This window comes from Lolium rigidum, chromosome 3 (genome assembly GCF_022539505.1).
Source record: "Lolium rigidum isolate FL_2022 chromosome 3, APGP_CSIRO_Lrig_0.1, whole genome shotgun sequence".
Taxonomy (NCBI): Eukaryota; Viridiplantae; Streptophyta; class Magnoliopsida; order Poales; family Poaceae; genus Lolium; species Lolium rigidum.
In genome coordinates, this window is record NC_061510.1 from 37022266 (window position 1) to 37039285 (window position 17020).

The 17020-nt window shown below is 42.4% G+C and overlaps 2 protein-coding genes across 22 annotated transcripts; both read right to left on the reverse strand.

Moving 5' to 3' along the window:
* Window positions 1–1491: 1491 nt before the first annotated feature.
* On the reverse strand, window positions 1492–4424 carry LOC124695627. Its single transcript, XM_047228454.1, has 5 exons — window positions 4269–4424; window positions 3107–3221; window positions 2928–3017; window positions 1966–2064; window positions 1492–1868 (listed from the first exon to the last, which is right to left on the reverse strand). Exons 1-5 carry the CDS (start codon window positions 4334–4336, stop codon window positions 1767–1769), a joined length of 474 nt encoding a protein of 157 aa, XP_047084410.1. The 5' UTR covers window positions 4337–4424; the 3' UTR covers window positions 1492–1766.
* A 3741-nt stretch (window positions 4425–8165) lies between these two features.
* Window positions 8166–12392, reverse strand: LOC124701445. 21 transcript variants are annotated; one of them, XR_007002059.1, is made up of 4 exons: window positions 11217–12392; window positions 9571–9676; window positions 9146–9174; window positions 8166–9037 (listed from the first exon to the last, which is right to left on the reverse strand). XR_007002059.1 is itself a non-coding variant. In XM_047233505.1 (4 exons), the coding sequence occupies exons 1-4, from the start codon at window positions 11638–11640 to the stop codon at window positions 8549–8551; spliced, it is 381 nt and encodes a 126-aa protein (XP_047089461.1). In that variant the 5' UTR covers window positions 11641–12392; the 3' UTR covers window positions 8166–8548. The 21 variants fall into 21 exon arrangements, 1 of the variants encoding a protein (XP_047089461.1); XR_007002063.1 differs by lacking the exon at window positions 9571–9676 and having other exon boundaries at window positions 8166–8463; window positions 8976–9037; window positions 11217–12391; XR_007002058.1 differs by lacking the exon at window positions 9571–9676 and having other exon boundaries at window positions 8166–8463; window positions 8976–9037; window positions 9146–9344; window positions 11217–12391.
* Window positions 12393–17020: the final 4628 nt, after the last annotated feature.

Consider the following 17020-nt stretch of genomic DNA (forward strand, 5'->3'; position numbering starts at 1 on the left):
TAATAAAATGTCTTGGGCATGCTTAATCATTTTTCCATTCTCTAAAAAAATCAAGTGGTGTGACGTGTTTGATTTATTAGCTTCCGAGCTTAGCCAGGTTAAATTTCTACCAAATATTTATTATTCTCACGGCACACCTCTTCAGAGAGGAGCACAGTTCATATCCACATCCATCCATACGTGCACCAACTCTCGTGTCAGTTAATTAGCCAATCTGTTGCTTTATTTTGGAGACACCTTTCTGATAGTTCAGCCAATGTGCGGGTAAATGAACTGGTTGAAGTTTCGATAAGGAACCGAGGTGGGACTAATGACCAGAAATCCAGATACAAAAAGAATTGATACGGAAAGGAAGCGATCGGTGTGTCTAGGGTGAGTAATATAGTGGCGCACGATTTAGCGCAATTAGGCAAGAGTGAGTGTGGTGTGTTGCATGAGAATGTCCCTTCCTGCGTGCTGGGTTCACTCATGCGTGATTGTAAAACTTTGGTTGCCTAATGAATAAAGCTCACCCAGTTAAAAGAAAAAGGAAAGGAAGCGATCGGTGTTATGTGCTCGAGAATTGGCCCGATCGGTTATTTGCTGGTGAATTGGGCCGTTTGGCTGAAGTATTATCGAACCAAAACTTCCTCGCACCCTGTGTAGCACCGTGCTCATCCAACCAAAACTCTGTCGCACCCTGTGGAAGTACCGTGGCAGGCAAGCGAATGTGCTCGATTGTCGCCATGCCGAGCGCCATTAGCTTCTCGCGGATAGTGCTGGATCATCGCCATGCCGAGTGCCATTAGCAGTTGCCGGCAGTCGTCAATGATTACCGCACCTACGCCTCTATACTCAGATGGATTGTGGACAGCTATTGCCACTTCCATCGAATCAAATTCCACCAAGGAGTGAGCTCCAAACTGGTCTGACAGTTGAAGACCGGCTAGCAAAGCTGAGGCTTCCATTGCCGCCGCATCGATCGCAAATCCAGTATAATCACAACATGCAGCTATAAAGTTCCCCCAGAGTCCCTTATGATCACTCCAGTTGCTCCTCTCCCTGAATCCGGATTAACAGCTGCATTCACATTCAGTTTATACACTTCGCTTCTACTAGGTTTTGTCCATTCCCCACGGCGCATTGTACTACCAGTGCCCTTCAGTTTGGCACAATTAGCCACCATGTCTCTGATGTCTTCAAGTCCTAAGGTCTTCCACATCAATCGAAAAAACTGGAAAGTTAACAGCTCATCGAATATGTCTGTTCGCTAATGTACAGGAACATGGGATTATTCCATTCAAGGCTTGCTACATGAAAATTTGAACTTTCCGTGCACAATTACATGACCTCTGGTTCATCACTAGGGCACCAACCAGCAACCATCTGGCCTTGATGATTAGATTTGCAGATCCAGAGCTGCAAGAGTTGGATATCCTGGATGATTGCAATCGATGCTGTGCATGTACCATTCAATGAGCGAGCTGAAACATCACACCAAAAATCAACATATCTCAAGTGACAAGACTGGTCACAAAGTAAATAAATGGATAATCTTAAGACCTTGCAGCCTACACCAAACAAATCGGAGTACATAATAGTGATACAATCTAGTATCTCTAAACCGCCACCCACACCTCAAGGGTAACCACCCACACCCTTCAAAAAGGATCTGATCATCTGTTACATATAAGGAGCGGAACAGGAACAGGTACGGTAGCTTGTTAAATAAGACCGTCTCCTCCACAAAGCCTTAGGCCGCTACAGCAAGAGCTATCTGAAATGTTCTAGTTAGTCTTGGACTTGGCTGTCTTCTTCTTGGGCTGCCTCTTGGGGATGGAGTTCTTCATGCCGAGGAAGAAGAGGAGGGCTCCAAAGAGTGCCACGTTCTACAATTACAGGAGAGGTCAGGGGTTATTCAGCTGTCATGGAATATATCTTCATCATTCAACAGTAACTGCTAACTGGTGAATATCTCTGTCTTACCTGTGTGAATTTGATGAAGAGTTGCACGAACTCAGCCCTCTCCATGTCGTAGTTGTAGAAGTCGTAGACAACAGGGGTGATGAACGCAAGGTAGAGCGCCTGGAGAGACAGAAAACATCATTAGATAGTGCAGGAGGAATTAGGGAAGCTAACCAAAACACCACATATCAGCACGGTGGAAGACAAGCAGCCTAAAACTTAATGAATCTGCCACTCTGATATTACAATGTCCACAAAAGCACAGAGCAAAATACACAAAAGCATACAACAAGAGACCAGGTAGAACAAGAGCCCATCATTCAGCTGATGCCATAAGAAGACACGTCATTACATAGGCACACAGGTGGCAGGCGAGTAGTACATATCTATCAGTTGGTAGTCTGTGGAATGATGGGGGAGAGAGATCATACTTCTTTCAGCATGGTACCAGAGGCCAAAACAAGATAACAGTAACCTAACCAATTTGCTAAAAACAACTATATGCAAGACCATTAGATACGGAACACCTTCAAAAACATATAGGCTAAGCCAAAATTTTCAGATCTCATGAATACATGGAAGAGGACTATTGAACCAAAAGTTGGATGTCCCATACACAATAGTTTCTGAAGGCAAAACACATTGGCATTTAAGAAAATCTTAGTGGACACAAGCAATACACACATGTTTAAATTGGAATGAAAAATCAACCAACATTGTGCAAATAATTCAGTTGTTTTGTTTCTTCTCATTCCTCAAACAAATATTGAGCAGATAATTGATGATATTTCCATACTGTGGACTAACATATTTGTACCCATACGATTCAACATTATTATGTAGTCCTGAGAATTAAAATTGATCCATACTTCTAGATATGGAAAACAATTTAATTATATGCTGTAGTAACGTTGATATAGATGGAAAGGCAAAAAAGAAAGTAAATTAATCTGTATACAGTGTGGCGACAGCTCGGAACATACCAGGAGATAAGCCCCAAACTGGCTGCTAACAATGAACAGGAGACCTCCCAGACCCTTCAGGCCAATGGTAGCAGCAATGACATGCTTCAACTGGATAGATACAGAACAGAAAGCAAACAGATTAATGACTAGCAACATTAAGGCTGCATAAAGATATCACAAATAAAGAAAATTCGCACCTCAACATGGGGCACCACAACTCCCAGTTGCGCAGAAATATTTTTGGTGAAACTGTTGAACTTAGGCTTAAGAGCCTTGGCAGCTGGCCCACCATCAGTTCCAAATTCATTGAACCTGCAATCAAAGCAACTTAAAATCAGCATTCATTTAGGTATGGTATTTTCTTCAGAACTTAAGTCATCAACATACAACATGACATTAACTACAATCATCATTATGATCCAGTGAATACATGCTAACCTAACAGCTTTTCAATACATCTATTGGATTGTCACCTCATGTTTAGAACGAGCTACTTGACCAAAGGGTATCCAAGCTAATTAATAAAAACTCCCATATAGGCCCAGAACTTCAAAAAACTCATCCCCTTAAATCAGTCAGTAGCAGTATATTAGGTGGAAACAAGAGTTGGGTTATCAGCATTAATCACAGAAAATCAGTAATGGTCTCAGTCATATCAAATTACTGCTGCGACTCAATCAAATACAGCACTAACACGACATTTGCATGTTTAACAGGAAGTCTCCATGTATTTCAGCAAGCAACAGTAAAAGTCATCAGGTATCTAACATAAGAACAGAATTGAAGATGGCACCAGTTCAATAATTGTGGCGTGCATCGATAATGCAAATACAATGGCCAGAGTCTTCGTATTAGGCATGAAACCACACAAACAAAAGCCGATTCGACAATTGGATGGATAAGCTGATACATCCAAGATGGCTGGTCCACATTATTTACCACGCTGATAGAGCAATCACACTAAACAATAACAATACAAGTCTGGCCCACATCAGATCAGAAAGCGAGAACCAAGAAAAATACAGCATCTAAGGAAATTTTCGCCATAAATACACAGGTCAATGCCGCAATTCAGCAAACCCGGGTTAGATCAGAAGGCCCAGGAACCAAATTTCGGCCGCTTCCAATTTTTCATGGACCAGGCTGGAGCGTCTCGCCAGATCCAGGCGCTTTGACGTTCCGAGACGCGACAAGCGCGCTAATAAACGCTAGATCCAAACACTACGGCCGATACAGCGCGCGATTTAGCGAACGTCGTGTCAGATCCAACGAAACTAGCCTCGAATCGGCCGCAGCGAGCACGGACGACGACAATGGGGGGTAATAGAGGAGGAGGAGGAGGTGAGAGGAGGCGCGTACTCCTGGTAGGCGGATAGGAGGAAGACGGAGGCGAAGAGGACCCTCCCGATGAAGGACACGAACCCCATCTCGGCAGTGGCGGCGGCGAGCGGCGAGGCGACCGGCGGGATGTGGTGGGGAGGTGGGGAGCCGCGCTGCTACCTTGGGAGCTCTCGGAATCTGTGATGGAGACGGCCCGTGTCGGAGCCCCACTCCGTACTTATAACGCGCCACCGTTTAGGCTCTCCCGGGATTTACCCCAGATTTCGTCGGTATTACGAACAGGGCCCTTAACTTGGTGGCTTTGAAAAACAGTTTTGTGCAACTAATAATTTGGTTGAGTTATGTTCTTTTTTTTAGCGATGGTTGAGTTATGTTCTTGTTATTGCACAAAGGGTTCAAATATTGAGATTATGGTTCTTTGCGATGAGTCCTATGCTAATAGTACTTCCTCCTTTCTAGAAAAGAAACCCAATAAAAATTTTAAAAGTCAAACAGTGTAATGTTACACCAACTATTTGAAAAAATCAACATATTTCAATATGCTTCTAATGATATTGGTTTTGTATTATACATATGTTAAAGTTTTTTTGCAAAGTTGGTTAACCTTACATTGTTTTATGTTGACAAAACTGTACACGCTCTCTTTTCAGGAACCGATAGAGTAGTTTCTAGTAGTAAATATTAATACTACCTCCGTTTCAAGGAATAAGGCGTCCTTGTTTTACGAGCTTTTTGTTTGACCAAGAATTACTTCAAATAGATAAACATCGTTTGTATGAAATTAGTACCATTAAAAAGTGCTTTTCAATACGAATCCAACGATACTATATACTTATAATATAATCAAGATTTTGTTACTCAATTTCTATGGTCAAAGTTCGTCTTGGAATACGTGTGCGCCTTATTCCTTGAAACGGAGGTAAAACTGCTCTAAGTCTATAAAAACAATGAATGAAATCAAGACAAACAACTTGCAATACTTTGCGATTCTTTATGTCATTTTGGTGATTTCCTTGAAAGTTTGGTAGTAGTCGCATTGAATACCGAAAGTGGTCATTATATTACCTTGTTGCTCAAAACATATTGTAGGAGGATGTCTTTGAGTTAGTCTAACCAAGGCTAATGGACTAATGATGATGGAGTAACATTTTTTAATGCAAGCTTGTTATATCATTGGCCATGATTTACAACCACTTTGTTGAGTTATTTCGTATGATGATATTAATGAAGTCACCACCAGGAAATTATTCTTCTTTCCTATATTGTTGTCTCCCAGAAATGTTTCGTCTATTATGCATTAATTATCTATTTGGTATTCATGACTTGGTACACACCATGTGCCTCACGTCTATCATGCCCATTCTTGCACTCACCTTTAATGTTTGTCATTGTTGATCTAGGCGAAGCGACATGCACTTTATTGCAAGATATATGTTGACAAAACGCCACAAGCTGTTTGGCGATATGCTGCCAAAGAACAACTTTTACAATGGGTTTGGTGAAGTTAGGGTGGAATATATTGCCTCGTAAATACATTCACGGTTTCTCAGCTTGACGTGCCCTCTCCCATGATCATTTTCAAAAAGACGCAATATATGTGTGTTCTATATTAAGGTAGAGAAGTAACATATATTACAAGATTTGGAAAACTAGGACCAAACAGCTTAATTTTCATCTACAATAAGAGAAAAAAGAATTGTTCTTCCATCAACTTGAACACATTACCTTCCCACAATGTGGACGCAAACCTGGCGAGTACTTTATTTTGTCTTTTCTAGACAAAACCTATCTTGCTACCAAGATGACCAGTGAGTTGTTGGAAGAAAGAGGGCACTCGGGAAACAGAGGTTTATCGGCGAGAGCATGTTGAACTAGATTACTCTCGCGAAAGAGCATTGCAGCATCAGACGATTGGATGTCTTAGGCTCTTGGCAAAAAAGAGGGCACTCGGGCGGAGGTTGCATCCCTCTTTTGCGAAGGCGATCGGCGGTCCATAGTGTGTCCTTCTCCCATGATCATCAGCGGACCTAGCGTCTTTCCAGTTTAGATAGACATTCGAGATTGACTAGGCACCATAACTCAAGTGATTTCTTGAAGCGGTTTAGACATAAAACAAAATTGAGGCGGCTTTAATCCGAGACGTACATGGCTAGGAGAGCAAAGAGGATATCCACATGGTCGGCAGCAGCATTGGCCTCTTTCTACAGCGGAGCAGCGGCCATCTTCTCGTCGTTGGAATTCATCTCATGCAAATTCACCGAACACCCCTCGAGTAGGCTGGCCAAGAGGGGACCCGGAACTGCCTGCGGACGACTACGACGACGGATCTAGGGTCGATGACTAGCGAGGTGGGTGCGTTGTGGACTTGCTCGACGGGCCTGCCTTATCTGGCGGTTGGAAACGGTGTAGGCGGAGAGGGGTGAAATGGGGGTTTCCCCCCTCTCTCACCGATAACGATGGCCCACGCCGCTTTGAGCTTCATCCCTAGGTGTCGAATTCTGTTGGCCGAAAAGTGACATTGGGAAGGCCGACCTCCCCAAAACCGTTTAGTGGGATGTAAATAATAATAACATGACTATGAGCTTTTTGTAGTTTGCCCAGGTTTGCAGAAGTTTATAGATCTGCCATTGCACATGACTGCTGACTAGAGGAACGGATCCTTGCTCTTAAGATAATGATAGTTTTTTCAAATGGATAAGACGAAGGATCTGAACGAAAGGAAAAGAGGTGATGGCGAGTTGTGATTAGTGATTTGAAGGAACGCGACGCAATTTGAAGCAACGCGAGGGCTGTTGTCGCAAATACGCCGGCCGAACCATGCCGCCGGTTGCAAAGCAGAGAGAGTAGTAGGTAGTACCACCGGATCTGAAAAGAAATTTCGCCGGATGCCACCCCGGTCATACCATGCCATGCCAGCCAGACAGCCTCGCTCGGAAAATTTTGAATCCGGAAGCGCGTGGAGGCGAGGCGCGGCGCGGGCGTTGTGCCACCGTCGTGGGCATGGACCACCAGCGAAGCGAACCACAGCTCAGCAGCTGACACATGGGTGGGACCGCTGCAGGCCAGTGTAAATGCCCTGCTGCTTTTATAACTCCTACTACCACCAGTTGTCCTTTCCAGCTGCACCGGGAGTGTAGTTTATTTTTCAACTTTGGTGATGCAAAATTTGGAGAACATTCCCCCCCCCCCCCCTATTGACGAACGGTACCAAGATCGCCTTTTGTGTTGATTTTTGAGACGTGCAGCTATCAGACAACTTACTTATCCAACGGGAGTTAGTGGCTGGCTGGTATCGAAACGTATCTGACTAGCCTTGCTGTTATTATGTGTTAAACAAACACAATCACGGCTACAGACTTTGACCGGATAGCAGACAAACGGTACATCCACGGAAGCCACGACAAAGTTCGGTGGAGCTTACAAGACTAGAAAAAACTTTGAATTCATCCTGCTCAACTTACTCCAAGATTCTGGACTTTGAATCTTCCACACCATACCAACCCTCGTGGTGCCCGATTGTAAAAGAAAGAAAAATTGAGTGTAAGAGAGCATTATTATTTTATATCGAGTAAACGGTCGAGCTTTGGTCCTGATTTACAAGATCGCAGATAACGTCCGGTAACTGATTCAGCCAGATGCAGCTTCCACCAGATCTTGCATCTTAGCAAGGGTATCAGCCGCAACGCACAAAATAAACTAGATTTAGATGTGCGCCTTGGCGCACGACCCCGTAAAATTCACATAACATTTTGTATCAAAGTAAGCAAAATCACGAACATAGTAGAAAACTCTTAGACAGTTAGGAGAAAAGGAAAATGTATTACAATAACACCCTATAAATGACAAGGTAAAAAGCACAATATACACTCAGATGGAGCACATACATTCGGTGGTATGTACATTCACGTGAAGGTATGAACTTAACAAAAACAACAAATACCTCTCTTTGATTGTTACACCGGATGAATACGGATGCTAGTTTGTAACAAATATACCTCATTTAATATTTTTGGTTTTATAAATAAAGTTTTCACTTGGTTCCTCAACTCGCGCTACTGCACAATCAACATCTTACTTCAGCTATACCATGATTGGAAGCAGTAATCAAAGACAAAACCATGATTCACCATGGAGCTTTAGCATTCATGTATAAATCTATTTAAGAATCCACATAGCAGGCTACATCAGTGTCCACCAAGTGTGTGTTTCGTTCCTGCAGAAAATAAATAAAGAAGAAGGTTAAAATGATAAATTTGAGGATCATAGGAACATACTTTATTTGTGGAATTTGGTCATCACTAAAAATAATCCAGATCTGAAATAATTGAAGGTGTCTCGAACTCAGTGTTTGTTTCATGCCTACAGAATAGAAACAAAAGGAAGAAGATTAAAATGATTAACTTGAGGATAGGAGGAACATACTTTATTTGAAATAGGGCATTGTTGAATTAACTTCTTGATTTTCTAATGCAGAGAAAACCAGGAAATAATTACTTCTCAAACAACTATAGCACAAAAATAACATTTCAGCCAAAATCTAATATTCATCTCTAAGCTCTTATTAAGTTGGTAGAAAATGCCATGCTTGTTCATTTAGGTGGAAAGAAATTAAGCATAATTTTTGTTTGAGCTCTAAATATGTTAAATTCTAACGTAATTCCTGAGATACTTGTTAGAGTTGCTTTCTGGCCGTTTGATCGAGCTTGCATCCAACAATGTAAATACCTTAGTTGTACCGCAAACAGACGGTTTGGATGCGTCCTAAGAGCGACTATCCTCCGGTCATGCTTGCATTAGTCGTTACTTTCAGATCAGCCAGTTCAAAAACATAATAGGAGGCATGCCAATTTTGAAAGTACAGTTGAGATGTTTGATCTGAAGGTTGTTGTGCATACCTATAAAGCTTGTAAGCTGTTATGCATACCTGTACATCAGAGAGCTGATGTCAATCAATCTTTGTACATAATAAACGGTATATTTCATTAAGTAATAAGCTTCATGCGGAAATAGTAGAACCATATTGAAAATCTTGCAAGGGGAGGTTAAAAAAATCTTCCAATTGTTGATCTGGTGAAAATAGTCTTTGAAGCAAACCTGCAATGGTAGAGTAAAAAAGAATTAGTTAATTCTTGCTAACATTAAAATAGTTTTTAAAGAAAATCTGCAATAGTAGAAGAGTGTGAATTAGTTATTTCTTTCCCGTGTCGCTAATATAAATCAGAAAAGAAGCCTTGAAAACCAGGACAGCTAAACATGATAATAGGAGGAATTAACAGATAACTCCAAATAATAGCTATTAAACTTGAAACTGAGAACTCACCTAAGATTCAGTTTTAATGGTTTTCTAAACCTTTTCCCTCAAGATACAATGATGAGTCCCCAGAACCAAACATGATGTAGCAATGCAAAGGCATTTTGTTTCCATCCTACGATATGTAACATGTATTCGTGAGACCTACTGGTAAACTTTTGGTTCTAATTTGCCAATTCCTATTGAACTTTTACCAGAAGCCAACCAATAAAGGCAATACTATGCGAATTGCTGATCTGGCTAGCGTAAATGGGTTCTTCAAAACACAGAAGCCAATATTTGTTTCTTGTTTAGAAGTCATCTAATAAAGACAGCACTATACAAACTGCTAATCTGGCTAGGCTAAATGGGTCCTTCAAGAAACAGAAGCAAAGATTGGTTTCTGGTTTAGCAAAAGAAATCTTGATGGTTTATGCACGTATCATGAATAAAGTTACTAAAAGGAAGTATACTTTGCTAGTCACTAAATACGAATATTCTCTCCGCCCAGGAGTTGTACAGAGAGATTGAGCAGTTTGCCATCGCTAAAGAAAAGTAGAAAATGATTGAAAGTAATAGTTCACTAATAAGCTCAGAGACACCAACTGTGGTAGAAATGACATCTACCTAAATCTTATGATGAAAATAACATCGATCAGTACAAGTAAATGCTGAAAGTATATAATGTGGATGTTTTCTTCTCAAACAAGGTATGATATCTTACAATAATTGCCAGGCAATTTCTGTTCGACATCGACTATGGGATTTCTGTGGGGGTCCAAGTAAGAATCCAGCCATCATCTTTTTAACTTGTTTGATACACATGGTACAATACAACATGGTGCAATTATTGTAAGATATTACATATTAACTCATAGATTTTGAAGTACAAACTTGTGGTTTCCTGGTATAATGCTGCTTCTATACTTTTAATTTTGCTTGTAAGCTCTGAAAAATTGCTATTTTCCCCTTGTGTCTGATCCTTTAGTACATGAAGCAGATCTTATCCCCCACCCGTCCCTTTTATTTGTTCATGTGTGCTGAGTTTCCTCCTCTGAAATTTGAAGTCTTTCTTGCTGGTTTTACAGTTTGACTTTTTAATAACTAAAAAGTAACTAAATATATTATGCCAAGTTGATGCAAACAATTTCTATAATACGCAATAGGATGCATTGCCCGCTGCAAATTCATATTCGACTTCCACATATTAGTTCTATCATTCTTCTCTACAGATTCTTCTAGTAATAAAAGCACTTTACTTTTCACGAACCAACAAAGGTAAAAAATATCATCCATGATCCACCAGACACTTAAATATTAAATATACCATCAAAGGTGAGTTTAAGTTCCAAAGGTATGAGAAATAAATATTTGACCCTACGTTGCCAATGCTGGCATGTCATTCACTTTGTCGAGAGTGCCATTCCTCAGCAAAACAAATAATCATATTTTATTTTATGAAGCACAAGCATTGTTGAGTAAATAAAACAACAAATATGAACCCTTTTTAACTCGAAACCACAAACATTAATGGGAAAAATAGCCTACTGCCATAGTATACATTTCAATACAGAAATAGAGTAGAGTAACTTATGCAGCACTATACTCTATGGATCTAATAAAGGAAAAGTATGAACTATGAAAGAAAAGGGGGAGGTGGTGAAGCATAGCCTCACCTACATGATTGTTGTGAAATTCAGTGTGGCCCTCTTGTGTAGGATCAAACATATGGCCAACGGAAGATATATATAATATGATAAAATTCTCAACTCGAAGGAAAAGATAAATCCAAATTTCTATAAATCCACCTGTAGACGCAATACCCGTAGTCAAAGGAGAGTTCTTGCATCATGTACATCCAAGTAAGAAATCCATACATGTGAAAAAAAAGTAAGCAATCTAGTTAGTTGGATGGACATTCATAAAATAATTAGAATGCATGGCAGTTTTAGTGGACCATAATCTAAAACAGAGTATATTTTTATTGTAAAAATAGTCCAAGCAATCATCTCTTAGCAGACCTTTAAGACGGTCTCCGTGGTTAAATAGAAAACAAAAAGGGGGATCTGTGAGCCTACCTATGAACATAAACGTAACCATATAGAAATCTTAGATGACAAAAATATCTCACTGTGACTTGTCATCAGCAAGGACAAAAGTCACAGGGTCCTGCTTCTATTGAGTCAAAATACCTTAATGAAGGATAACCAATACAGAAACTTTAGTAGAGACAATATGCGGGTTCAGCTAAATATTGATACCACATGTTCCCACTTCCCAGAAAGGGAGTAAACTCATCTAGCCAGTAGACCATGAAAACATTAGTTGTTACCAAGTATCAAACACCAAACCACATTATCGAATAAGAAAACCTTATGGGCATGCAATTCTCACTGATATTGAAGATAGTAGGACATGCATCATGTACCTGTCGAGAAACAGAGGAACCACAATAAATTCATATAAGATCACCAATTAATCCTATAACACAAGCAGGGCGAAATGCAGAAAAATAATATCGCAGTGTATGCAAAACATTAAAATAACATAAAATCCAGTATCTCGGTAAATACCACTGGTTTTAGAAAGGCGCACAGAAAATTTAAGGGAATGTTAAAATTCGCTTATTTACACACTGGTTTGACCACCAAAATAATTAGCTATAATTAGGATGCTCATGTACCAATCATTGTGTAGTGATAAATGATCTTTCAAATACAACTGATTCAGTTTGACATCTTTAGTAATAAATGATCTTCCAAATTTGTAGGAAATTACTGAGCACTTTCATAGAAGGTCAAAGACAACCAATTAGCAGAGCATAGTTTTAAGCCATGTTCTGACAATGCAAAGTCAACCCGAAGAACACCTATGCAACAGGGAACCTACAAAATGGTCAAAACCTGCAGAATATCAGAAGTTCGGAAATAAGTTAATTTAGAATGTTGTATTTCTGTCCAAGAAAAAAATGCACTCACAAAGGAGCATGAACATAAGAAAAGAGCCGAGCAATCGTGCTTTTATCCAGAATAAATAGTAGTAGTAGACAACAAAAAGTATGATGGGATATCAAAGAACTTATATTTAGCTAACAAAAAACAGAAGCCCACAAGGCTGCAGCACACTATGTTAAAGGACTAACATGCAACCGATCATGATTCCTATCACTCACGCACGAATATGAAAATGATTATAGAGGATGAAAAAATATTATTATAAAAAATCATTATCTGCGCGCTGTATTTGGTCGAACCTGGGCAGAGAATAAGGACTTTACCATGGTATGATGAACCAAAAACCGTGCACAACTTGAATCTCCACTTCTGCATCAATAAAATTCAAAACAGGTAATTATCAATATCCATTCACTTCAGTTATGCTTATCAAATTTGTAATTGGGACATGCAGTTACACATATTTGGTTTTTTGTAGAACAAGAACAATTGTTCAATCATACCATCTGAAGCTAGTAATAGTACCAATTCTAAACGAAATGATACACTAGTTGCATTAGCTTGATATAGAACCCAGTGGAGGTCAGCAAACAAATATAAAGCCCGTGACCATGTGAACAAAAGGTACATAGAGCATTTGGATTAATAAGCTATTGTCCTAAAAACTTCCCTTCAAATATGTAAACATGAACTTTGTTCCATATTATCCTTTTTAACAAGTAAAGCCATCTCGTAACAGTGATGGCACTAAGATAAAGTCGTTATTAAAAATATTTTAACTACATGTCTGTAGTATCTCCACCAGGCTCCTGTATAACTATGTGAGGATTTATGCAGTTATTATTTTATGACGACGCAACATCAAGTACTTCTAGGGAATGAAGAATCAAGGAAAATAAAACAAAAGGCAGCTAACAGGTGAAAAAGCATTCACATTCTTGGAAAAAATGCATGGAACTGAAAAGGTAAATCTAAAGCAAAGTAAAATAAAGAACTACATCCAAACAAATTATGCGATGATTCCTAGCGAAACTAACAGTCAATTTATGTGCGTAAGGAAAATGGTAAAATAGTACACTCTATGGTCATTCAAATGAACACAATAATGGTGAAGTAAACTCCGTACCAACACAAGTAGAAATTGTAGCCAGAAGACCAATCACTTTTGCATTCAAATCATCCTAAATTTAGTTTAATGATACATATTTGCTAAATTTAGAAAAGAATAACTCTGACAAAGAAAACAATAACCTCTTGGAGTGCTTCACAATACTCATATAGAGCAGAATGCCGAAGAGATGTTTTACAAATAATTTTGCATATCCAGCAGCCTCTTTCTCCGTTCCATTCATTCCGCTATGTCCCTCCTGCTGGCAACCATAGCCATGGGTTGAAATGTAAGAAAATAAGAACACACATGTACTTCTTCAAAAGAAATCCAAAGAAACTAAACGGGAAGGTTTAGGATTAATTTTGGCAAACCAATACAACTATCTTTCCAAAGAGGAAACATATCATTACAGCGAGAGAATACCAAATCAAGTATTCAACATAAGGTACCAAACCAATTCCACTATATAAGAAATATACATATGTAACATACAGTTCAAGCACGTAGTGATACAGAGCGACCTAAAAGGGAAATGCATGAACTAAATATAGCACAATCTTTTGCTAAAAAGATTAGATCCACTTCTTCTATTTATATCATAGGAAAGTAGAGGATGGAACTTGACTGCCTCATATATCCTTTATTCCTTTGGAGGAAAAAAGACACCCAAAGGCAAACTTAAGCACATATTTATTCAAAGCAGCCAATCAATGCATTAGATGCCATCCACAACTTCAATTGATTATCTCTTTAATTTCTTCCTATAAAGAAACGTAAGATAAAGAAAGAAATAGTGAAATTTAGGCATTTAAAATAGTGGCATACCAGATCTTGGTCTAATGTCCGCTGAGCTAGAACACACATGTACTTCTTCGAAGGAAATCTGCAGAAACAAAATGAGAAGTTTTGGGAATTAATGTTAGCAAACCGATACAATCAAGGATGTTTCACATCTGCCAAACAATAATTAAAAGAAGGGGATCCACACAAACAAAGAAAGAGAAGGAGAGAGGGGGGCTTGGCTGTTGGTGGATTGAGCTGCGGCTAAGCATGTCGTGCAGCAGCAGCGCCACCGGCGGATCGTGCTTCCGGCCGGTCCCCCACATCGGTCCGCCCGTTCCCTGTGTGCTCCTCCATGCCGGTCATGTCAACGTGAACGGGGAGAGGCAGGGACAGGGAACATGTAGGGGAGGAGCGTGGGTGGAGGAGCCCAAATCAGCACGCCGGTCGCCATCTTCCCCGCGTGCTCCTCCACGTCGTCGCCGGCGCAGATCGATCGCCCACGGCTGAAGCGCGTGGTCGGGAGAGGCGGCGCGGAGGAGAGCCCGAACGAGGAGAAGATGAGCACGGGAGGACGCAGTGCGGTGGGGCTGGCGCAGAGGAGGAGGCGGTTGCGCGGCGCCGCCGTCGTCCTCTTCCTCCTCTGCTCGTCCCCCGACGCGCTCGCCCGCCCAGCCGCCTTGCTCACCAGGCCCGCTCTCCGCCAGGGGTCCCGCGCAGCCGTCGGCCCGCTGCGTCGCCGTCGGCCACGCGCGCGGCGCCGCCGTGCTCCGGACGGACGGGCGGTGGCGGGGCGGGGGCGGGGGCGGGGCACGAGGCGGGGCGGGCGGGGCGGGTGCGGGGCGGGGCGCGATGCGGGGGCAGGGCGTGGGCGGCGGCTAGGGTTTTCTTCAACCCGGGGCTCACTTTTATACGAGCCGCGGTGAAATACCAAAAATACCCCTGCGGGGTGGAGATCCCCTGGCCGACGCCAATGCGCACCGACGTAGATCCCAGCCACGGTCGCTGACGTGCGGGGCCGGCAAAGGTGGGGCCCACATGGCAGCCGGAGGCGGGTAACAATTGGCCGTTGCATGGATTTATCTAGCAGACTCTGAGCCAAGAATGAACGGCCCAGATTACCTGATGAGAAGATCCGACGGCTCAGAAGCTAGAATCGCTGTGAGAGCCCCATGGGGGTGCAACAATCATACCTTTAGATAGCAAGGGGAGCAGGCGATGAGCCACCATGTTGCCCTCTCTTCTCGTCTGATTTAGACGATGGTCGTCTAGGTTTCTTTGAGCATGTCTAGCGGGCCTCTTAAAATGCTGGTATCCCGTATTATTTCGGTGGAATAGGAGGTGAGGGCGAAATAGGCCGTCTAGCGTATTTGGGTCGGCCCGTATCGGCAAAATACGGGGCCCGTCAAACCCATCCCGCTGCCCCCTACAAATAGAGGGTGAACGTGCAAGTGGGGGTCCAACCCCTCACTCGCAACCCTAGCCCCGCCGTGCGCCGCCGCCAGCCATAACCACTCCGGCGAGCAATTCCCACGCGCACGCCGCCGCATTGGCACCGCCGACAGCCATGAGCGCACGGCGTAGGAGCAGCCTCTCGCCTGCCGCCGGACCGAAGCCGGCCACGGTGGAGGAGGCGTGGCATCTCCACTGCAAATTCTCCGCCACCGGGAGTCGGCGTGCGGCGTGCAAGTACGTCGGCTCCGAGTGGATGCCGCCGACGCTCCGGGACTTCGCGGAGGGCGCCGCTACCACAAGGTCGACGCGCCATCGAAGCCGATGAGAGGCGGCGATTTCGAGAAGTGGCAGCGCGCGTGGGAGCAGGAGCGCGCGTGGAAGACCGCATGGGAGGGGAGCTCCAGCGGCGAAGCGCCGCGAGCCGGCGACGAGGAAGAGGAGGCGGAGGAGGGGGAGGACCCCCTCTTCTTGGAGGCGGTGGCTGCGTCCAAGAAGGAGGCCGCCGACAAGGCTCGGGCGGACGTCAAGGAGCTGATGGCTCGGGAGGCCGCCGCCGCCACCACTCCGATCATCATCCTCGACGACTAGGCGCATCCCTAGCATTGTAGAAGTCGCGATCCAGTAGGATCGCGTAATTTTGTATATCCTTATTTATGATCAATGTGAAGAACTATCTATGAATTCTCCCGTGTTTTGTATTTTTTAAATCTGTTCGACGGAATGGTTCATGCGTAGCAATTTTTTTTGATACAGAGCCTTGTATTTGCTCGATACGTGGCGAGCAAATACAGGGTATGTTACTTCGCATAGTCGTAAGTAGCACATTATTTCGATCTATCAAGATCGACAGACCGAAGAGAAGAAACCACAACAGCGCGGTTAATCTCCAAAATGACTCTCGTGTGCGCTAGACTGTTGGCTAGACTAGCATAAACCACAACCCGAACTCTTTATTATTCATTTTACTTTGTGATAATCTTTGTGTTTGAAGTTATATATCTTGCTATCAAATAGTTGTTAGTCTTGTTTAACATAAGTTGTTGGTGAACATAGGTGAATCCTAGTTATATAGGTATTGTGCTTGACAAAGTAAATGTTAGTTTTATTCCGCATTTGTCCAATCCATAATCGTAAGAGTTTTAACCCATCTATTCACTCCCTCTAGGCAGCATCCGTGTCC

Excerpts from the sequence above, each read along its gene's own strand:
- LOC124701445 (XM_047233505.1), bottom strand. The coding sequence starts at position 11,640 with ATGGTTACGTTTATGTTCATAG. Across the intron at positions 11,349-11,618 it reads GGTTACGTTTATGTTCATAG|GTGGATTTATAGAAATTTGG; the intron begins GTAGGCTCACAG and ends TTGCGTCTACAG. Across the intron at positions 8,610-9,174 it reads ATCAGCTCTCTGATGTACAG|GCATGAAACAAACACTGAGT; the intron begins GTATGCATAACA and ends TCTATTCTGTAG.
- LOC124695627 (XM_047228454.1), bottom strand. The coding sequence starts at position 4,336 with ATGGGGTTCGTGTCCTTCATCGGGAGGGTCCTCTTCGCCTCCGTCTTC. Across the intron at positions 3,018-3,106 it reads TTGTGGTGCCCCATGTTGAG|TTGAAGCATGTCATTGCTGC; the intron begins GTGCGAATTTTC and ends GTATCTATCCAG. Across the intron at positions 1,869-1,965 it reads TCTTCATCAAATTCACACAG|AACGTGGCACTCTTTGGAGC; the intron begins GTAAGACAGAGA and ends CTGTAATTGTAG.